General features: G+C 42.1%; 1 protein-coding gene and 1 long non-coding RNA gene across 2 annotated transcripts in view; one reads left to right on the top strand and one right to left on the bottom strand.

Moving 5' to 3' along the window:
• Positions 1–24022, bottom strand: part of FTO (FTO alpha-ketoglutarate dependent dioxygenase) — a 166534-nt gene that overhangs the window by 106593 nt on the left and 35919 nt on the right. Inside the window, 6 exon segments of the mRNA XM_026714006.2 lie at positions 1688–1807; positions 7312–7455; positions 8631–8710; positions 12427–12570; positions 21513–21809; positions 21812–22157. Of these exon segments, the coding sequence (XP_026569791.2) occupies positions 1688–1807; positions 7312–7455; positions 8631–8710; positions 12427–12570; positions 21513–21809; positions 21812–22157 (1131 nt within the window).
• Positions 10707–13862, top strand: LOC148124851 (uncharacterized). The gene is made up of 3 exons (XR_015744982.1): positions 10707–11089; positions 12431–12739; positions 13221–13862. It is a non-coding gene; the product is annotated as an uncharacterized LOC148124851 (long non-coding RNA).

Genomic DNA, 24022 nt, shown 5'->3' with positions numbered 1-24022 from the left:
CCTTTTCCCAGCCCGCCGCAACTTGCAAGGAGGAAAACTGTGACTGGAGAGAGAGGGAGAGACAGAGAGAGAGAGACAGAGAGAAACAGAGAGAGACAGAGAGAAAGAAACAGAGAGACAGAGAGAAACAGAGAGAAAGAAACAGAGAGAGAGAAACAGAGAGAGAGAAACAGAGAGACATACACACAGAGAGACGAAGTCAGAGAGAGAGCGGGAAAGAGAGAGACAGAGAGAGAGACAGAGAGAGAGACAGTCAGAGAGACAGAGACAGAGAGAGAATTAAATTTCTTAGCCACCCTCTCCACCAAAGCCCAAACCGTTTGAAAAAGGGTTTTCCAAACTTATGACAATCGCTTTCCTGACAAATTAGTTCTACGCAGCGCCCGTTGTTGTGCTTAAAGATCTTCAGGAAGGAGCAGAGAACAAACGTTAACAATACAAAAATTGACAATCGCCCGAGGGAGAATTCTGGGTTCAGGTAGTCTTCAACTTATAACCAGAATTGGGACAGGAATTTCGACCACTAAGTGATACAGTTGTTAAACGAGTCCTCCCGTCACCGGACTTGATTTTACAACTATTTTTACCATGGCCTTTAAGTGAATCACCACAGTTTGCTAAGGGAATCCCGAGGCCGTTCAATGAACTGCGTGGTCATTGAGCGAATCTGACTTCCCCTATGGGATGTCGCTTGTGGGAAACTACCTGAGAAGATCACCAAGCGTGATCACCTGACCATAGGATGCTGCAACCAGTTGTAAGTGTGGACCAGTTGCAGAATGCTCGAATTACAATCCTGTAAACTGCAGTTATAACTGTGGTGCAACCGTCATAATGCTGAGGACAGATCGTAAATCATTTTTTTCCGAGGCTGCCCTAACTTTGAAGAGCTATAAGTTGAGGTCTATCTAAATGCCTTCCGTTGACAGCAAGGGCGAAGGCTGAGGTATCTTCTTGAGAAGATAAAAGAAAGAGGTCTTGAGGAGAGGTGCTTGCGATGTTCTCTTTGACAGTTACAAAGTCTGCTTAAAAGGTGTTCACCCCTGTAGCTATTATACAAACTGTGTACAAGGTTGGATAAGATGTTCTCTAAAGACTCGTTCAACTGCCCAAAGAGGCAGAAGATGGCCTCCGACGAAGTCAGATCTCTGGGGTAGCATATTTTCCATAGGGTCCATTCACTCTGGAGGCCATGGAAATGTGGCAGACGTCCTTCCAACACAGCAAGGCATCGAGATGTCCTCCCAGGCCAAAGTCAAGGGCCTCACTGATGAGTTTTCAAATCAGTTACATTCCCAATTCTTCAACACAGTACCAAAGGGACAGACTATTTTTTTATTATCAGAGTCAGAACTTGTTTTAAAAACAAAATATTGACATGGAGACTATCTGGTGGAAAGCAACATTCAACCTGTCTTTTAAGAGCCTGGGTTAGTGATTTTGAATTCTTCTAATGGTTCTTTCAAAGAACCTTCCGTTGACTATTTTACTTCTTATTTTGGAGGGCAAAAAAAAGGAAGAATTAGTTTTATGGGCCACTGAATTTGAGGGGTGAAACTTAGGCATGATTTGATGTGGCGATGTGGTTATAGGTTGTTCAGTGGTGTAAATTTAGTCATTTGGAAGCAACAGTAAATAGAAGTCCAGAACACAATCCTCGGAAGCTAAGACATTGATAAGAACATACCATGAGCTCCATTTGTCTCCAAAGGTCTTCCAGATTGGCCATTGGCTTGTCCCACCAGTCGGTGCATCTTCTGTACCGTTTCCACTGGAACCAAAACTGTCGAAGCCATTCAAATTCCACCTGTAAAAAAAAAAAAAATGACTGTGGTTTATAACAGTCTCCTTTTTCAATTGACTTCCAGTCTGAACCCTGTTTAGATCATTCTCCAGATCTCTGAAATGTGCTTTGCCAAAAGGCAACTGAACTTTCTCGGATGTTTTTTTTTTAATGTTTTGCTTCTCATCCAAGAAGTTTCTTTAGAACTGATTGGTGACAGGCCAAAGTCACTCAGTTGGCTTTCATGGCCAAAGCGGGACTAGAACTCACTGTCTCCTGGTGATTGGCTTAAAGTCATGAAGTTGGCTTTCATAGCTAAGGTGGGACTAGAACTCACTGTCTCCTGGTGATTGGCCCAAAGTCACCCAGTTGGCTTTCATAGCTAAGGTGGGACTAGAACTCACTGTCTCCTGGTGATTGGCCCAAAGTCACCCAGTTGGCTTTCATAGCTAAGGTGGGACTAGAACTCACTATCTCCTGGTGATTAGCCCAAAGTCACTTGGTGGCTTTCATAGTTAAGATGGAACTAGAACTCATAGTCTTCCACTTTTTAGCATGGTGCCTTAACCACTAGACCAAACTGGCTTTCTCTACTTTACAACAGGTTAAAAATTTCCAAGACTATCTGAAAACAACCCACCTCAATATTTTGCGTTGCCAAGAGCACAGCTCAAACCCAATCACACAATGTTCAATATTTCATCAGCAAACATAATTCCTTTTCCTTTGTAAGTCTCAGTTCTCGATGTACTTTCTTTCTTCTAGATTTTTTTTTTAAAGAAACTTCAAAATGGTTGTCAATTCTAGTCAACTGGAACTGCCTATTTATCTCTGCTACTGTCAACATGTTTATCACACCCAAAGACACTTGGATTCCATCTCAGCCTTCACCTGTGACCACAAAGAAATATGTTTTTGTTTATCCTAACTCACATTGTGAGAGAAACTTGGCGATGAAACAACATTTCTCTTTCTGCAATTAACTTTTCACCTGGGAATGAATGAATGAAAATATATATTTGAGATATATATATATATATATATATATATATATATATATATATATATATATATATATATATATATATATATATATTCACACCCCTGCTTCCTCCTCCTTTAGGCAAAACAGAAAGGATACTAACTAAAAGTCTGAGAGTGACTTTAAGTTGACAGTTGCTAAATACCTGTTTGATGAGTTGTAACAGCTTTCAATAGACTTCGTTTAAACAACAAAAGAAAGAGGCTGTAGATATAAAAATAACACACACAGGAAAAAAAAAAGTACAAGAAGGCAACCCTGTTTGTAAAATACACGTACAGGATTAGTGGACACCGGTTAACAGAAGTGGATGTTAGCCTTTCAAAGAAAGGTTACATAAATAGTTTAACTTATTATACAAAGTTAAGAATGCGTGGCCTTCTAGGACAGAGTTCAGCTGAAGTTTATTTAACCTTCGGTATTTAAAGGTGCTGTTTTACTTTTAGGAGAGACATATTTAAAGGCATTCCTTCTTTTTTCTAAGGGATGATAAGGGGGTGGGGGGGTGGGAGAGGAAAGGAGAGATGGTCCCTATAGTTTTTAGTATTTAAAGGGAGAGGGGGGCTTTCAAGACAGTTTTGGGTTCCTGCCGAAACAAGTCCCTGCAAGTTTTCTTGGCAAGAACTCAGAACTGGTTGGCCATTGCCTCCTTCCTGGCGCTGAGAGAGAGGAACTGGCACAACCTCGCACAGCAGATTTCGCGCCAAGGTAGAACTAGAACTCACAGTCTCCTGGTGTCTAGCCTGGTGCCTGAAGAACTACATCAAACTGGCTTTCTTTCTTGAATGCAAAGGAATGTTGTCCAGAATCCAAGGAGGTTCGAGGAACTGAGTACCATAGGAGGAAGAGACCACGAAGTTTAGACAATTGGTGTAAGAGAAAGTGGACGAAGACAGCTCCTCCCTAATAGTTGGAATAGAATGGAATAACAGAGTTGGAAGGGACCTTGGAGGTCTTCTAGTCCAACTCCCAGCTTAGGCAGGAAACCCTATACCATTTCAGGCAAATGGTTATCCCAATTCTTCTTAAAAACTTCCAGTGTTGGAGCATTCACAACTTCTTGAGGCAAGTTGTTCTACTGGTTAATTGTCCTCAGTGTGAGGAAATTTCTCCTTAGTTCTAGGTTGCTTCTCTCCTTGATTAGTTTCCATCCGTTGCTTCTTGTCCTGCCTTCAGCTGCTTTGGAGAATAGCTTGACTCCCTCCACTTTGGGGCAGCCCCTCAAACATTGGAAGACCACTATCATGTCACCCCAGTCCTTCTTTTCACTAGATTAGATATATATCCAATTCCAGCAACGGTTCTTCATATGTTTTAGCCTCCAGTCCCTTAATCCTCTTTGTTGCTCTTCTCTGCACTCTTTCTAGAGTCTCAACCTCTTTTTGACATCATGGTGACCAAAACTAGATGCAGTATTCCAAACGGGGCCTTACCCAGGCCTTATAAAGTGGTATTAACAACTCAAGTGATCTTGATTCTATCTCTCTGTTAATGCAGCCTAGAACGGTGTTGGCTTTTTGGGGCAGCTGCAGTACATGGCTGTCTCATGTTTAAATGATTGTCCACTAGGACTCCAAGATCCCTCTCACAGTTACTATTATGGAGCGAGGTACCACATAGTACCTCTATGTTCTCAGAGTGTATGCTATTTTCCCCCCCATTCTCGCCCATTAAGCCATGATAAAAGGCGCACTTGGAAAGCAACGGTCAATAAGGCATGGGAGAAAGGCCATAGAGCTGTGGGCTGACATTTGGCGAGCCCAGGGGAATAACGGTCCTCCGTTAATTATTTAAAGGCACTTGGCTTATTAAATGTCACCCGAGGGAGAGAACCATCCTTCCTCTCTTCGAGGCCCTGCAGGACCACTGGCTGAGCTGCCATTTCAGGGCAATGTGCCGGAAACACACATGAGCCTCGGACATCAATGGGTTTCCCAGCAGCGGCCTAACTGTTGGCTTGCAAAACACCTCAGCAGCATATGTTAATTTCAGGATCCAGGTGCAAGTCGACCCCAGTGAACAAGCAAGGTGTCCTATTTTACACACAGGATGCCAATAAGCTGGCGGCTGAACTTTGCTTCTAGGCTGTGGGTGAGACAGCATCTTCAAGACGAGCACGGAGAACTTGGTATGGTTTCCCCAACTACGAGCCATGGTGGCGCAGTGGTTAGAGTGCAGTACTGCAGGCTACTTCTGCCGACTGCCGGCTGACTGCAATTTGGCAGTTTAAAAATTCACCAGGCTCCAGGTTGACTCAGCCTTCCGTTCTTCCGAGGTGGGTAAAATGAGGACCCAGATTGTTGGGGGCAAGAGGCTGATTCTGTAAAACCACTTAGAGAGGGCTGTAAAAGCACTGTGAAGCGGTGTATAAGTCTAAGTGCTACTGCTAGCGCTAGGGTGAGCACAAAATCCCAGGATTTACCTCCGTACGGTCTGCCTAATTGTAGAGCCACCACATCTGGTATGGGTGGGTAGAGCAACTTAGTGGTGGACCCTCCAATAGCCTTAGATAGAGACATTTTTTATTGACTGGAACCCTTTTTCCCCCCAAATCTGTTTTCTCCAGTGAAATCCTGAGGATGCTAATTACATTATTTCCAACCATAAACACATTATTGGTCTTGATTTCCCTGGGGGGAAAAAGGAACCAAAAATACACCTAGAATTAACCGAAACAAAAAAGTCATTCAATCTTTTCCCTTAGAACTGGATGCGTCCAGTTTCCTGTGGTTTTCTAATAGATATTTTATGACCCAACTAGGTAACATCATCAGTGCTAGAAGGGAGTAGGGTCTGGGAGGAGGAAGAGGAGGAGGAGGAGGAGGAGGAGGGGGAGGAGGAGGAGTGTGAGGTCCTTGGTGCTCTTTGAGCCTGGTTGTTTCCTTGCAGACATTTCACAACCCAACCAGGGAATATCATCAGTGTTAGAAAGCAGTGGGGTTTTTGCAGAGTAGTGCAGAGGATCACAACTTCCTGGTTTTACAAGCAACCAGCAATACCAACTACAGCTTTCCTCAATCTAACGGGCTCCTCTTGTCCTCAGTCAATACATTTAGGAAGGCACCAGATCAAGAAAGATCCAGAAACAGAACAGCAACTGGAAAGTCCTCTAGAGAGAGAGACACAGTTTTAGGCCATGGAGTCATAGACAAGCACACTTACCTGTCAGGAAATCAGTGACTGTACTTTATTTTTTTTATTAACCAAGGGTTGAAATTCAAGGCTCTCTGGGTCACCAGACAGCCAAACTACCTCCATTATCCTACAGTAATTTGTACACTCTAAAAAGAAAACCTTCTACATCCTGGCCTGACAATCTGTTCTCAGGATTCATCCTTTTTTGCCAAGAATCCAGCCCTACTTAACGTTTCCCAGTCAACTGAAGCCAGGTGGGCAGCTGATGATGATTTATACGGCCTCTTTGATGAAACTAGGCTTAGAGATCAAAGCCTCCAGAGCAGCTTCCTCAATTCTGTGCCATCCAGATGTGTGGGGATATAACTTCCAGAATACTCAAGGGTTGGGGGTACTGCGGGGTGTCACCCTAAGGCAGCTGGAGCTCTAAAGCTGGAGGAGATCACTCGAGACTTTTCCTTTCCTTTCCCTTCCCTTCTTTCCCTTTCCTTCCTCCCCCTTTCCTCCCCTCCTTTCCCTTTCCTTTCTTTTCTCTCCCCTCCTCCTCCTCTCCCCTCCTCCTCCTCTCCCCTCCTCCTCCTCTCCCCTTTCTCTTTCCTCCCCTCTTCCTTTCCTTTCCCTTCCCCTCTTCTTCTCCCCTTCCCTTCCCTCCTCTCCCCTCTCCTTTCTTTCCTCTTCCCTTCCCCTTTCCTCTCCTCCTTTTCCTTTCCTTTCTTTCCTCTCCTCTTCCTTTCCTTTCCCTTCCCTTCTTTCTTCCTTTCCTTCCCCTCTTCTCCCCTTCCCTTCCCTCCCCTTCCCTCTCCTCCCCTTTTCCTTTCTTTCCTCCCCTTTCCTCTCCTCCTTTCCTTTCCTTCTCTTCTCTTCTTTCCTTTCCTTTCCCTTTCCTTCCCCCTTTCCTTTCCTCTCCTCCTCCTTTTCCTTTCTTTTCCTCTTCCCTCCTCCTCTCCCCTTTCTCTTTCCTCCCCTTTCCTCTCCTCCTTTCCTTCCCTTTCTCTTTCCCTCTCCCCGACTTTTCCTCTCCCCTCCTCTTTCTGTATTTTGGGGTCACAAGAAAAAGAAGCAAGAAAAGAAGATACCCGTGAAATGGTTATGTAGTTATGTTAGGAATATTATAAAAAAACTTCTGTTCTACTGACAGATGTACTATAATTAATCTGTTCACCTATAGCACCTAAAGGTGCTATAGGTGAACAGATTTTTGATGCTAAATGCTTGTGATTTTTGATGCTTTTTGCTTATGAGGGGACCTAAAACAAGGTCAATGATCTTATACGGTGTAAAAACAGAAAGAAGGAAAAAATCCCTCTACTTTTGAACATCTGCAGCATTGCCACCTCTTCTGTCTTCTTACCTCACTGTGAGTTTTTTCCACTCGTGTTATATCTCCAACCTCCATTGATTTCAAGGACGGGCCCTTCAAATCAGCATCGGTGTTCAAATTCTCCAGCGCTGCCTTGCATTTGTCCAGAATGTAAAACAGGGTCCCCGTTGAACACTGTTGGAATTTACAAATAAAAAGGAAGAAAGTTTGTGTGAAAAAAGACTGGGAATTTACTGCATAGGAAGCCCAAAAAAACCCCAAATAAATCCTATTGTAATTCAGTAGTTCAGCAGATTAACTGAGATCTGCAAACCATCATTTACAACTGAGAAAGGGCTACTGCACAAACATCTGTTAAATGAATCAAGTGTAAATTAACTCAACCTCAGTACAAGTCTTATTCAGGGATTTAGAGAGTATTTGAACTATTGGTTCTCCTAATGTCAAAGGCAAAGAATCTGGGCCATACGTTAAGTTGCAGATTTATTGCTCAAACCGATGCACAAATTACTCAGCTAAAGTTCAATACTAAATTGGCACCAGATAAGGGTCAGCAGAATTCAAGAAGGGTTGGACTTGGACCATTTGTGGGAATGGAATGATTCTAGGCTAGTGACTCATTTAACTCCATCTCCCTTCTAGCACGGCTCTGCTTGCTCTTCTATACCTACTAGATTTGTCTGTTTGTATGTGTGTGTGTCTTCTTCGTTCAGAGTTTTGCAGTGTAAATTCAGCGCCAGAAAAGTAAACACAGATGGCTGAGGCTTCATTTAATGTCTTTATAAACATATGAAGTTAATTTTACAATACCAGTTGTAGATTTCTTCAACGTGGAGCAAACTCAAACAGAAGCAGACATGTTAGAAGTTCAGAGCAGAACAGCAACTCAGGAGCTCGGAAACACATCAGTTTCATTTTAGTTCAGCAGGCAAGCAGAGGACAGAAGCAGTTTCATTTTCAAGAGACAGACTCGGAGCTTAATATGGAGCTACGCCTAGGCTGCTTCTAGTTTTAGTTTCCAAATAGTCCTCATTGTCTGACTTAGTTGCTATGCCTATTCATTGGCTGACCTTGTTACCACGCTCTATTCCAGTTCATGAATATACTCTGACATTCTTGAACAATGCCCTTGAATTGTGTTTCACAGACCAAGTGCATTTGTTTAAGAAGTTCCTCAATCCAAAATGTCAAAGGACAATCAAGACCACTGTATGTACTCAAAATGGACAGTGAAAATGACAATAAAAGTAATCTTATCTTTTATCTTACCTACTTTTCAGGGACTATCTAGTTACTGAGCCAAAATTTCCAGCCCTAGATTGCCATTCCCACAACATTTTGTTACTTACTTCTGCCACTCTGTGTGTGGAGCTGAATCTTGACTGCCGGCCAGCCAACACACAATGTTGGTGAGTCATATTCAGATCATCTAGAAAAAGATCATTAAAGGACAAATAAGTATTCGCCCATGAAGCCATTTGGTGGAAACAAGAGAAGCCTTAACTCAGGGGTCTTCAAAGTTGGCAGCTTTAAGACTTGTGGACTTCAACTCCCAGAATTCCTCCTCCAGTCATGTTAGCTCAGGAATTCTGGGAGTTGAAGTCCACAAGTCTTAAACCTGGCAAGTTTGAAGACCCTTGGAATAGATAGATAGATAGATAGATAGATAGATAGATAGATAGATAGATAGATAGGGAGATAGGGAGATAGATACTGTAGATTAGGGGTCTTCCAACTTGGCAACTTTAAGACTTGTGCACTTCAACTCCCAGAGTTCCTTCTCCAGTCATGTTAGTTCAGGAATTCTGGGAGTTGAAGTCCACAAGCCTTAAACTTGCCAAGTTGGAAGACCCTTGCCTTAATCCAAGAGAGAGGGTGTTTCTGGTAGTACAGCTAGTCCTTGACATACAACAGTTTATTTATTTACAACGGCACTGAAAAAAGTAACTTATGACCATTGTAGCATCTCCATGGTCACATGATCAAAATTCAGTCTCTTGACAACTGACTCATATTTATGATGGTTGCAGAGTTTTGGGGTCCCAAAAGTCAACGGGGAAGCCCGGTTCACTTAATGACTGTGTGACTAATTTAACAACCGCAGTGATTCACTTACACCACTGAGGCAAGAAAGGTCGTAAAATGGGACAAAGCCCACTTCACCCATGTTTCACTTAGCAACAAAAAAATTTGGCCTCTCTTCCTTGTGGCTGTAAGTCGAGTTCTGCATCGTTGGCAAAACTATCCGTCATTATTTCAAAAGTCAATACACACCTAAAAAGAAAAAATATTCTGGGAAAATGTTATTATGCATACTGTTACATGATACAAGTTACTATCATTACTATGCATAAGTAAACGTTAAAAGCTGAAAGGCTACTTATCATGTATGCTTAAATAGTAAAAAGTAAGAGATGATGGAGGGACGCGGTGGCTCAGAGGCTAAGACGCTGAGCTTGTCGATCAGAAAGGTCGGCAGTTCGGCGGTTCGAATCCCTAGCGCTGCGTAACGGAGTGAACTCCCGCTACTTGTCCCAGCTTCTTCCAACGTAAAAAACGCAAGTAGAAAAACAGGGACCACTTTGGTGGGAAAGGAACAGCGTTCTGTGCGCCTTCGAAGGCATTTAGTCCTGCCAGCCACATGACCATGGAGACGTCTATGGACAGAGCTGGCTCTTCGGCTTTGTAACGGAGACGAGCACCGCTCCCTAGAGTCAGAAATGACTAGCACGTATGTGTGAGGGTAACCTCTACCTTTACGAGATGATGGATAGATACATAATACTTTTTAATATGGGAATTGTTGTATTAGGGGTTAGAAATAAGAACTAGAAAGTAGGAACTGGGAAAACAGTACTATGTATACTTCTACAAAATAGAATACATTATAACTACAATGGACTGTATGTGTAAATCTTAAACATTGAAAGATTATTACTATGTATACCTAAATAATATTATTATTGTTACTAGTACTTTGTATAAAGCAAATTGACCCAGACATTGTAGTGTTCACTAAGCACTTATATATGTTGAAGGAAAAAAACCATAAATAAAATTACAAGAGAGAGAGAGAGAGATTGAGAAATTCAGAATATTCTACAGTTGCCAGAAGGGGAAGAAGAGAGAGCCATGGGGGAGAGAAAACCCTTGTGTAATTAATCAGCAGAAAAACGAACAAGTCGTTGTAAGCTTACCAAACTCACAAGATCAAAGCTGGAGTGGCAATAAATACATTTCGGGGGCTCAGGACGGTTGGGGAGGGGAAAAATAGACACAGACAGCACGCAGCTCAAAAGTGGGGTCAGGTTTCCAACGCGAAACCGCTGGCAGGCATCTGTACACTAAAGTGTTCCCAGTGAACGCTGTAATTTTCTAACCACACGTCATTTCTACTCAAGGGTGCTCCCCATTTCTGGTGAAATGGGAAGACAAGCTTTGGATGGGCCTTGAAGTCTAACGCGCGCGGCCCTCTGATTATGTTTACTCCGTCCCGTTCTCCACCAAAGAGAGGCCAGTCGAATTTATCCCTGGAGCCGCGTTTAAACCTCTAACCTTCGGGCAAGGTTCAATCTATCAGAAACAGCTGGGCTTTTCAACGTGCGTATGTTCACTTTTAGAAGGCATGGAAGCAAAAATTTTGCAACCGCTGGGAAGGAAAAAAAGAATCGGCTCGCAAAATCCAGCTCCGGGTCTATTTCTTGGTGGTGGATCAGAAGAGAAGGGGGTTTCAAACACGGTCTAAGGACAACATGACTTCCATGCGGACTGCTCCCTTTCCTACTATTATCATCCAATCACTTGGCACGTGAGTTTGATTAGCACATTATGTGAAGCCGTATGATAATTCAATTGATTCGGCCTTATGCAACATCTAACACCTACTACCGGGATAAATTACATTGTATGATCTAGACGGGGTTCTTCCTCAAGGGGCGCAGCTATGATACTGAATGCGGTTATCGTTCGCATGCAAAATGCGCCGTAGACTTGTGCAACGCACTTTTTATTCCCCCTAGTGCAAGTCATTTTGGTTAGCATCATAATTTATGGCAAAACACACAGCTTGGAAAAACTTGGGCTGTTTTCGCGCATCACTTGATTCATCAGTAGAAAAACGCCACTCCTTCTAGAACTGGAGGAAATATCCTTTCGATACAGCTTTAAATATTGTGCAAAACCCATCGTGTGATTAACCCCAGTGGCTTCGCTGAACCGTAAAACATAGCTGGCAAGTCATCACTAGGTCGATTCCTCCAAAACACTAAGCTAAACATCAATAAACCATTTACAGTGTAGCAATGAGATTTATCTCTGGAGGGTTGAAATATACAATATACCGACTTCTTGACCATAATTACAGTTGGGTTTTGTTTTTGTTTTTCATGAAAAGCCAAGGAATAACAGAATGACAGAGTTGGAAGGGACCCTTGGAGATCTTCTAGCCCAGTTCCCGGCTCAAGCAGGAAACGTTATAACATTTCAGACAAATGGTTGTCCGGTCTCTTGTTATAAACTTCCAATGTTGGAGCATTCACAACATCTGGGGGGAAATTATTTCATTGATTAATGGTTCTCAGTGTCAGGAAATTTCTCCTTAGGAGAGGGAGAGGGAGAGAGAGGGGGGAGGGAGAGTGGGAGACAGAGAGAGAGAGAGGGAGAGAGAGAGGGAGGGAAGGAGAGTGGGAGACAAAGAGAGAGGGAGGGAAGGAAAGTGGGAGAGAAAGAGAGAGATGGAGGAGAGGGAGAGAGAGGGGGAGAGAGAGGGAGAGAGGGGGGACAGGGAGGGAGGGAGGGAGAGAGAGAGAGAGAGAGAGAGGGAGGGAAGGAGAGAGTGGGAGAGAAAGAGAGGGGGAGAGAGAGGGAGAGAGGGGGGGGACAGGGAGGGAGGGAGAGAGAGAGAAGAGAGAGAGAGAGGGAAGGAGAGAGAGTGGGAGAGAAAGAGAGAGGGAGAGAGAAAGGGAGGGAGGGAAGGAAGGAGGGAAGGAGGGAGGAAGGGAGGGGATGGCATAGCATGGCATGGCATAGCATAGCATAGAATAGAATAGCATAGAATAGAATAGAATGTGGAGAATAGAATGTAGAGTGGAGTAGAATAAAATTAAGAATTAAAAAATAGAATATCAACTTTGTGTTTGAACTTACCTAGCATAAAGTAACAGTCTCCCCGATGAAGTGGAATTGCTAAACCTGGCGTCTCTATATCCCAAGCAACTTTCAAGCCAACGTGCCAAACATCTGGATCTCTGCCAGCCGCAGATTTTTGTTCAAGGACTCCACCATCCACTTCTGAAACAAAACAAAACAAAAAAAATAACTCTTCGGATACAAAAACAAATTCTCCCCTGTAGAAGTTCTAAAAGAACAAGGAAACCACAAGCTCGCAAGAGAAATTTGAACACTAACTCAGTGAACAAATTGTTGACTCCCCATCTTCCAACTTCATTTTTACAACTGGGTGGGTATGCACATTGCACCGAGATACAATTTTGTGTGTCTCTCTCCCCCCCACCCCTTTCATAAAGTAAGCCACAAATGCTGGCTAGTTTGTACAAGCTAAGCTGCAACAAATGAGATTCCAGCTGTGAGATTCCATCTTTAACTTTTGAACTTTCCTTTGCCAATGGATAATAGAGCAACGCTTAAGAATACTGCCATTAATAATAATACTCTACTATTAATGTCCTAACTTTCAATTCTCCAAGAAACATGGGAAGCTGCTATATTAATATGTTATGATACAGTAAAAGTATAAAAAATGAACAAAGAAAAGAATTAGAAAAGAGAAAAGGAAGAAAAGAGAATATTGACTTCCGTATTTCTATCGAATAATTGCTAACTTACTCTTTTAGCACTGTTTTTTAACAACGGCATTAGTTTAAAAAAAAAACTTGTTAGCATCCCTCGGCGTAATTTTCATTTTTGTTTTGTTTTCATAGAAAAAAATTACTGCAAATAAGCACTCTGATGTTCAAAACAGAAGAGAGAATTTTGGGAATCAGATCTGAAGAATCTCTCCAAAAGCAGGCAAACTCCCTTGAATCTTAAAAAAAAAAAATCTACTTGGCAAGCATTTCCATATTTTATGACTGACGTGTAAAACCCTGATCTAAATAAATTTCTCATCAGCCGTAAGTGATGAACGACCTCAGCTTTAAGAAGCTGAGGTCAGCACCGGTCTTTCTCTGTGCACGAAATAATGAAAGTTATAAATCTTTTATTTATTTTTTTCTCCAGTTTGGGGAGTTGAAAAGTTATGATAAAAATAAGGGAACGCAGAACAATTGTTCTGACAACTCCTTGCATGGGGTAAAAAAATTAATTTGTTTGCTTAAGTAAAGCTTTTTTTTTTTCCCCCTTCTGAAAAGATTTAGAGAGTTTGGGTAGTATTCGGAATTGTCTATGTATGAGGCACATGCAGGAAAAAAAAGGCCGCTGGTGGGTTATAGAGACTTTTATTGGATAATGATATTTTAATTGACGCTGTCATTTTGCATCCAATTCAGTGGTAGAATTCTACTGGTTAATGGCCTGATTCATCCTTCAAGGGCAGGGGTCTCCAACCTTAGCAACTTTAAGACTTGTGGACTTCAACTCCCAGAGTTCCTCAGCCAGGAACTCTGGGAGTTGAAGTCCACAAGTCTTAAAGTTGCTAAGGTTGGAGACCCCTGTTCTAGGGGACTGAAGAATGTTGCAAGAATTGGGTATGTCTAGTTGAATGAAAAGGAGGGCTAGGGGAGACATGATAGTAGTCTTCCAATATTTGAAGAGCTGCCACAAAGTAGAGGAAGTCAAGCTATTCTCTAAACAAAGCACCTGAAGGCAGGACCAGAACTTAATCAAGGAGAGAAGCAACCTAGAACTAAAGGAGAAATTTTCCGACAGAGCAAACAATAAATCAGTGGAAAAATTTGCCTCCAGAAGTTGTGAATGCTCCAACACTGGAGGCTTTTAAGAAGAGATGGGATAACCATTTGTCTGAAATGGTTTGTCTCAAATGCTTGAGAAGGGGATTGGACTAGAAGACCTCCAAGGTACCTTCCAACTCTAGTATTCTCTTCCAGTTGCTTACATATCTTCAAGTCCACAACATGCACATAGACTTGTGAATTCAAATTTATGCATGTGTTTATTTAAAACATTTATAGAGCCGCTCACCTTATAATCAACTATTGCAAAATGAATGAGCTAAACAGGATGTGCAAAGCTGAATTTCTGGTATAGATGGTGGTGGTGGGACTACATTGGACATTGACTAATTGTTGATTCTTTTGCCCAACGAAGCTTACTGTCTAAAATTCTGGAAAGAAGAACGAGCAAAGATGGAAGGAATGGAAAATCCTAAGGAATGAGGAATGAATGAAAACGACTGTTGTAGATTTCCAGATTGTTTCTGATTAATGCTCAGGATTCAGGGAGCTCTTCCCACATCTGTGTCCATACATATAGCCTCATGAGTCAGCTTATGTGACACTAAACAGATCCCTTTCTAAGAATGCCGCCAAGGCTCTTGTAAAATAAAATAAAAACCACTAGCTGTCTATGGAGATTTTCAGTCATGGTTGTCCCGAAGGTGCTTTTTCAAGAGGCAACGTGTTTGTTTTCCTTAAACACATTTTGCTTCTCATGCAAGAAGTTCCTTCAGTTCTGCCAGAATGATGGAGAATGGAATCATTTACGTTCCTTTACATTCCTCCTGTTTACAACATAGTCCTTTCAGCAGTTCCAAAAAGGCAAAATACCCATTTGCTCTCTGATTCAGGAGACCCTGAGGGCACAAATAAACCTCCAAGTGGCTTCAACGATTCCCAGAAAGAGCGCTAACGACCAGATGATTGCAAAGAATATAAATCCTTCTGTTCTCCACCATTCTGTCAGAACCATAGAAGCTTCTCGGATCAGAAGCGAAATATCTTCAAAGAAAAACAAAGACAGCCTTTGGAAAAAGTACCTTTGGGACAAAAAGTTTCCTGCGAGATGTTTGTGAATAGCTCACATTTTGAGTGGGAAATGCCCAGATTTGGCAATAAAAGGTACCTCTATCTGAACGTTTTAAATAAATGAATTTCAACAAAATTTGGTTAGTCTGGGTCATTTTCTTACATGTCTATAAAACTGAAATTCAGTTTTTTTTAAAAAAAAAAATTAGCAATTGGCACCTGGGTGGATGCTTCTGTGGTGAAGCCAATTCTACTTCATGGTGATCTTTTCAGATTCATTCCAGACCTGACATCTTCTACATTTGGATTACTGCTTGGAGATATTTTTTTTTTTAAAGAAAACAATTCCTTCAGCCTTTTTAAATTGCTGTTAACTGACCTTGCATCTATTAAGCAGCAAATGGAAGGGATTACTAGTCAATTATCAATCAACAGGAACATTCCAATCTGTTTATAAAATCATTAGCCACCAAGAAGCTGTCAGAAGTTTCTCACCGAAATCCAGCCATGGTGCAAATTTACCTAAAGCTGCTTGACTTTAAGTCAAAGTTCTTTCCGAAAATATTATCTGATTATTAATGTTCCTTGTGCAAAACGCACACCCGCATATACAAAAAGTCCACGTTATGAAAGGCCTTTCACAATCAGTCCAAAACCACAGTCAATCACAGGTTTGTTAGCCTGTTGAACATTAACTTGTCAACTAACAGATCCAGTTGTTTATTACTGCTCAAGATTTACGCACTTCAGTAAGCCTTCGGTGGCAAGTAGCCAAAAACAACACCCGTTAAGGCATCTACCCAGAAGGATCCTTTCCACCTAAAAAGCACAATCCAAGTTGCTGGGAGGAGGTTGCACACAGAAAACTATATATTGCAATATTTCTTCGAAATCTGCTAGCAGCGATTCATGAAATAGTCACCAAACACAGCTTCCAGTTTCAAGCAAAATATACTTGATCCTTGAATGGAAGAGTTCCATATGACTTTAGATTCCATTTTATAAATGCACTTTTTCCAGCACCAAAGAGATTCTCCCTGTAATATTCTCAAGAGGAACGTCTACGAAACCAGAATGCTTTATTTGGCTAAATTCCTTCCGACGAGGAACTTGTCTCAGATATAGAAGCTCTCAATATACATGCAATGCAACAGAAGATGACTACAAAGAAGAGGAAGTCAACCTACTCTCCAAAGCCCCTGAAGGCAAGAGAAGAAGCAATGGATGGAAACTAATGAAAGAGAGAAGCAACCTAGAACTAAGGAGAAATTTCTTAACAGTGAGGACAATCAACCAGTGGAACAACTTGCCTCCAGAAGTTGTAGATGGTCCATCCCTGGAGGCTTTTAAAAAGAGACTGGACAGCCATTTGTCTAAAACAGGGGTCTTCAAACTTGACAGCTTTAAGGCTTGTGGATTTCAACTCCCAGAATTCCTCCTCCCAGTCATGTTAGCTCAGGAATTTTGGGAGTTGAAGTCCACAAGTCTTAAACTTGCCAAGTTTGAAGACCCTTGATCTAAAATGATGTAAGGCCTCCTGCTTGAGCAGGAAGTTGGATTAGAAGGCTCCAAGGTCTCCAATAACTCTGTTATTCTGTATTGTCATAACCATAATAATAATAGGAGGTAACAAAGAAGATAGTAAGAAGGATAAATAATAATACTACAGCCATACAAAATGTTTAAATATACATTAGACAGCACTGTTGTGTAAACTCATGGATTTGAAGGTGTGTAGGAGGAGAAGGATAAATCTTCTGCTAACTATCCAGATTGTTAACTTCTAGACAAATCAAGAGCTATGGGTGATATAATTTGGCCTTAGAATCTTATGGGATTTGACCCCTTGTGCGATGTGTTCTTAGTTTTGTAGACAGGTGCAATGCGCACAGCACGTACGCTGTATTTTTACTGTATTGGACGATGCCCTAGAATTGAGTGTCAATAATACGTTGGGAGTAGTCATAATAGAAGCCGTACTACACAGTGGTTATTATAAATAGCTCTCATATAAATAGAGCTGCGAGATTATATTACGCAGTAATTCTGCAGACATGATACAATGCCTGCTCTAAATGAACTCCACACATTTAGCCTAAAGAATTGAATGCTGACAAGGGATCAAGCAGCGTCTATATTTCATACCTTGTTTCAAGGCCAAAATTGGGGTTTTAGGTTCCGAGTCGGTAAGAATTCAGCACGCATAATGTGAAAGAATACACTGGAGTTTACTTAGCCCAAAATAGCATCTTTGTCTCTTACAGCATGACAGGGGAATGCTGCGTTGAAGAGAGGCACTGCTTAGAATGTCAAGACACGGGTGATGGGTAGATATTAAATCCACAGCTTTGGGTCCCCAAGATTTACAGCTGCAGAGCTATTAGCTTAAGTAGACCTGTGAAATCCACCTGTCATTAGAAGACATGAAATACGAGACAACTTTTTGAGTGCTAACAGTCACATTTTCAGAGACAGCAGAGAATCAGCAGCAAGTTTAATTGTAGAATGAAACCGGGAGGTTGAAACCAGCTGGAGGGAGAAAATTATCAGGATGCGCTTGGAACTGACACATAAAACGTTTTGAGAATCCAATAAAGACTTTTTAAAAAAAAAGTTAACCGTAGAGTTCCAGGAAACGTAGTTTGAACGTTGTGGCAACAGACTTACATTTCTGCAGTTCTTGGAAGTCTCCAAGCTGGGTTGTTTTCTTGCAGACGTTTCATTGTCCAGCTAGGTAACATCATCAGTGCTACATCATCATCATCATCATCTAACACTGATGATGTTACCTAGTTGGGTAAGGAAATGTCTGCAAGAAAACAATCAAGCTCAGAGAGCACCAAGGACTCCATAATCGGCTCCTCCTCCTCCTCCTCCCCCTCCCCCCAAACCCCACTTTCTTCTAGTACTGATGATGTTACCTAGTTGGGTAATGAAACGTCCGCAAGAAAACCACCAAGCTCAGAGAGCACCAAGCACGCCACAGTTCAATCCTGAGCTACAAATACTCTCTTCTATCAGTAGACTAATGTTTACTTCTTTTTATTTACATATTCAATTTATATGACATGGTTCTCCTCCTGGAAGATTATGTTAGAAGCATCCAAAGTAAGAGCAGGGGAGTTAATCGCCTTCGTTTAATCAACTTATTAGCACTTTGAAAAAAAGTTTCCTTGGATTTATGAAATAAAATCAGGGAGGAGCGGGGATAACACCACATTCAGCCCAGGAGAAGAGCACAAGGCAGCTATTGATCGAACTCTGCCGGTCAATTGGGAGACAAAGACACTTTTGTGAAGTTTAATGCTATCGTATAACCGTACACCGAGCCCATAATCAGCAAGGTGCTAGGAGAGGCCGAAATTCTGGCATTCCCAGAAAGTCTGAGCACACTGAGGGGTTCATTGGGGGGGGGGGGCTCAGGAATCACTTACAGCACCTTAAAAAGCCCATCCAATTAAACCAAAGTTACCTTTTTCGAGGGGGAACCTGTGGCGTAGAAAACCTTTCAGCCGAATGGCATCTGAAGTTATAAATCTCATAAACGGTGTAGAGAGTGAAGTTTAACCTTCTCCCATTGTCTGTCTGTCCTGTCCTGTCCTGTCCTTGTCCCTGTCCTATCTATCTATCTATCTATCTATCTATCTATCTATCTATCTATCTATCTATCTATCTATCTATCCATCTATCTATCTATCTATCTATCTATCTCATCTATCTATCTATCTATCTATCTATCTATCTATCTATCTATCTATCTATCTATCTATCTATCTATCTATCTATCTATCTATCTATCTATCTATCTATCTATCTATCTATCTATCTATCTATCTATCTATCTATCTATCTATCTATCTATCTATCTATCCATCCATCCATCTATCTATTTATCTATCTATCCTGGAGCATTAACCTGGAAATAAGGAGAAACTTTCTGACAGTGAGAACAATCAACCCATGGAACAAAAGTTGCCTTCGGAAGTTGTGGGAGCTTCATCACTGGAGGCTTTCAAGAAGAGATTGGACTCCCATCTGTCAGAAACGGTGTAGGGTCTCCTGCTTGGGCAGGAGGTCGGACTATAAGGTCCCTTCCAACTCTGATTATCTGTTAACACAGTGGTTGGATGCCCTTGCTATCTGGGGAATTTGGGGAGTTGAAGTACAACCTCCAAGTGGCCTCAACAACTCTCTAAAAGAATGCAAATGACCAGCTGTCTGCAAGGAGTGTAAATGCTTCCATTCCCCACCATGCAGTCAGAGCTGAAGAAGCTTCTTGGATGAGAAGAGAAACGTCTTCAAAGAAAACCAAGAAAGTCCAATTGCCTCTTGAAAAAAAAACACGTTTGGGACAACCATGACCTGGATGACTGAGAATTTTCATAGACATACAACAGAGCCTCAACTTCCTTGATCTAACCTAAAGATGTTCACAGCATGTTCTATCAAGATATATGTCCCATCGTACCCCATCACGTTGCTAACCAGTTTTCGTCTTCTGTTCAGATATATGAAAGAAGTAAAAGTGAGTCAGAGCAACTACCCGTGAATACACCGCCTCATCCTGAAACTCCTGCACCCTTATTCCTCCACACAGAAGACCCCCAAAGTTTGGCATCTAACAGAACCATAACAGTTTCACACATTGGGGCAAGAATCCAGCCAACGTTGCACGAACAAAGGTGAATTTCTTCCCAAGCCAGAGCATACTGTGGCTTGCACACTCTGTGCAAAGAAAGGAGAGAAGATTGAAACAAGCCCGTCGCTAACAAATCAAGTCCAATAGAAGAAGGTGTCATGTTGGCTCAAACACACACACACACACACACACACACACACACACACACACACACGTGCCTTGGAAATATGGATCTGTGAGAAAATGTGGCCCAGAGATTGTGGGGGTTCGGTTTCCTTGGCTCCTAATCAGCAGTTTAATTATAGTAACTTTTCAGTCCACTTAAAAGTGCTCAAGATAAGCGCAGCGGTAGCAAAACCGCCTCACTCACTCTGCTTGACTGCCTCCTTTTTCCTTTTATTCTTCCATCTCTCCCCCCCTCCTCAAAAATATAAGAGAAACGTCTTCAAAGAAAAACCAGGAAGTCCAAATGCCTCTTGAAAAAGCACCCTGTGAGACAACCATGACCCGGGATGACTGAGTGTCTCCGTAGATTCTTTTATCGGTAGATATAATAAAGATAAAGATAAAATAAAATAAATGTATCTTTTCTTTTCTTTTTTTTTTGTACACCAAGAGCACGTGCACCAAGACAAATTACTTGTGTGTCTAATCACACTTGGCCAATAAAGAATGCATTCATTCATTCATATCAATTCATATTCATTTTGTTCACCACATTATAAAAAAAGATGTTGAGACTCTAGAAAAAGTACAGAGAGGAGCAACCAGGATGATGAGAGGACTGGAGGCTCAAACATACGATGAACGATTACAGGAACTGGGCTTGGCTAGTCTGGTGAAGAGAAGGACCAGGGGAGACAGGATAGCAGTCTTTCAATGTTTGAGGGGCTGCCCCAGAGAGGAGGAAGTGGTCAAGCTATTTTCCAAAGCTCCTGTAGGCCAGACAAGGAATAATGGATGGAAACTGAACAAGGAGAGATTCAACCTGAAAATAAGGAGAAACTTTCTGACAGTGAGAACAATCAACCCATGGAACAATAGTTGCCTTCGGAAGTTGTGGGAGCGCCATCACTGGAGACTTTCCAGAAGAGATTTTTTTTATCAGAAATGGTGTAGGGTCTCCTGCTTGGGCAGGGGGGTTGGACTAGATGACTTACAAGGTCCCTTCCAACTCTTGATTATCTGTCATCTGTTATCATATTATATTAATATATATTAGACACACACACACACACACACAAAACACTGAAGAAGCTTCTTGGATGAGAACTGAAACATCCTCAAAGAAAAACCAAGTCCAGTTGCCTCTTGAAAGAGCACCTTTGGGACAACCAAGACCTGGAGGATGGAGAATCTCCATAGCAACAGGTTGAGAAGCATCGCATTAATACATATTAACTCTACTTAAGTTGATGTTCCTACAGAAAAAAAAACACAACCCTTAGTGAGATTAAGTTACGTTTTTGCTCTGGGTCTGCCCATTTTTCTTCTCAGGGTCCCACAAATTTTTCAGTTTTGAAGCAAGGTTTTTCCTGGGGCACCCAAACCTTGAAGGCCAAAATAGCTTTCGCTTACAGAAAGTTGCTCCCCTCCACCTTTAAACAAGATTTACTTTGTTAACTCGCTTGCCACTCAACGACTCAACCCACCTTCGCTGCTGTAACTGTAGACCGCCACTGTTGACCTTTCCATTAGATTTTCATCGTGGTGCCAACTCACAGCCATTCTCCCCATGCCAAAATAGGGCTCCGGTTTCAAGGACGGCATTTTCTGGGGATCCATATAATTTAATAATGTCAGGTTGTAAGATGTTCTCTCTTTCGGGATGGTGGAGTCACTCTTCGGAGAAGGGTTTTGATCTTGCAAAACAGCTCCCGTCTCGGTAACATAATCTTGATCCCCGTCCCCGAAGGGTGAATTCTGCGTTCCTGTTGTCTCGGCCAAATCTGCCTTTGCAGACCCAGCAAAGATTCTCTCTGCAAGTAGTCATTAAGCCTGCTTAACGCTTTACAAGCCAGGGATATCTCAGGATTGGAGTAGTGGATGTCGTAGCCTTCCGTAGGCCAAGGGACGGAAAACAACCTTGTGTTCAAGTATTTGTAAGTGCACCCTGGGTTCCCAATTAATATGCGAGATACGGGGGTAACAAAACCCTTCCCTTTGATCCTTACAAGGTCTTGGAAGAAGCAAACATGCTTTCGTAAAGTGAAAAATGCTTCTTGGACTTCCTCGTGAAGGTCTTGAGGAATCTTCTCGGAGTTCTTGAGGATAAGCTTGGAGTATTTAGTCTTCCACTAAAAATAAAAGGAAACGATAAATCATTCTGATACATATTTGAAGCTTAGGATGGAGGGAGTGTTATATATAAAGATTTCAACTGAATTACCTACCTGACCTTTTGTGTATAGAGATTCTCCATCATCCAGGTCATGGTTGTCCCAACGGTGTTGTTTTCTTTGAAGAGGCAACTGGACTTTCTTTGTTTTTCCTTGAAGACGTTTCGCTTCTCGCCCAAGAAGCTTCTTCAGTTTAACTTCTTCAGAACTAAAGAAGCTTCTTGGATGAGAAGTGAAATGTCTTCAAGAAAAAAACAAAGAAAGTCCAGTTCCCTTTTGATAAAAGCACCTTTGGGACATCTGATCCTTTGGAAACTGCTCAAGTGCCCCCTGAAAACCTCTGGATCCATTAGAGACCTTGGACAAACTGATCTACTAAGGCTTCCTCAGTGAAGAGAGGGATTGTTGTGTGAAAGTCCAGACCAATCAGAGAGGGATCGGTCCATGACGAGGTGTCAAACTCAGTCCCCGAAATTGTCAGAGTACACTACTTTTGTTCCAAGATGGAAAGCAGATTTAAAGTATGAAATTTTATGTGCATGGGGCCTTCAACAGGTTGACTCCAGTTTAGAGTTGCACTTCCTCCGGGGAAGTGTTGTGGTCTGTTAGCAGCCTGCGGAGACGGCAGCAGAGTCGGACAGTGGGGAGGAACATAGGCCAATTCAGGAGTCTGGGGAGGACTCGGATGAGGGTTCTGTTTCCGATATAGAGATGAGGCCAGGACCATCTGGGAGTGGTGTGCTGACTCCAGAGCTTCCAGAGTCTGACAGCAGTGAGGCAGAGGAACAAGGGGAGCCTGTTACCAGTGCACATGTGCACAGAGCTGCCAGAAGGCAAGAACAGTTAAGACAAAAGGGGCAACTCAGGAGTAAGGCTTGGAAGTGATTGGCCCTCCCATAAGACACAAAGGAGGAGCAAAGGGACAGGAACCTTTGCAGGAAGCAACTTTGCTCATACTGGTCGGTTTGAAATCTGAAGCTCTGTGTTGAATTTGTGCTCCATTTGGCCTCGTAAAACTAATGGGAAATTTAGTCATTGGCAGCATTTCAAGGAAGATAAAGGTGGTTGCTTATCAGATTTATCCTGAAGGATTTTGGCAGACTTCAGTGGGGACTATTTACAAACTGTTTGAGACTCATTACGGGCTGTGAATGACTATAATTCACAACCTTTGAAATTTTTTAAAAAGGGTTTTGGAACTAACATGCATTTGTTGGTGTCTCAATAAGCCTTAGTCAGAACAGGAAGGTGGGTTGATATCCTTCCCATACCATCAGTTTGGGGAGCTACACAAGCACACTAATATTGGGAAAACAGTAGGTTAACAGCAGGATTATCTGTCCCACATATGGCTAATCTGCAGAAAAGTGCCTCTTGATGCCAACAGAGTCTCACAGATAAGAACAGCAAAATAGCACGTCGTCCTGCCTTGATCAGTTGCCCAAATCTCTCCAGAAGAATCAGACGAGTGCCAAAAACAACAACACAACATAACACAACATCTAAGAGGGAACATGGCCTACTTCTTCTCGCTCTTCACTGTTAAAGATAGGAGCTAACTCATCATACGTTATTTTTTTTAATGCCAGCCAAAGAACAGCTCATTACAGATGCTGGCAGTCATGAAACCGAAGTTGACTGATTGTCAATAGTTAAGAGAAGTTGGATCTGGTGAGTAACTTGCATTCAGGGCAATTCTCCAGAATGTTTCCCAACGTCCTTCCCTAGACAAGGAAGTTGAGAAAATATCCGAGAAGAAACTGGAAACCAATCAGTGCCTATAATGGTTGTATCTATGCAACCGTTAGAGACACTATACACAA

The sequence above is a fragment of the Pseudonaja textilis genome, chromosome 11 (assembly GCF_049901715.1).
Source record: "Pseudonaja textilis isolate UNSWEBS1 chromosome 11, rPseTex1.2, whole genome shotgun sequence".
Taxonomy (NCBI): domain Eukaryota; kingdom Metazoa; phylum Chordata; class Lepidosauria; order Squamata; family Elapidae; genus Pseudonaja; species Pseudonaja textilis.
This window is presented reverse-complemented; position numbering and strand designations above follow the sequence as displayed.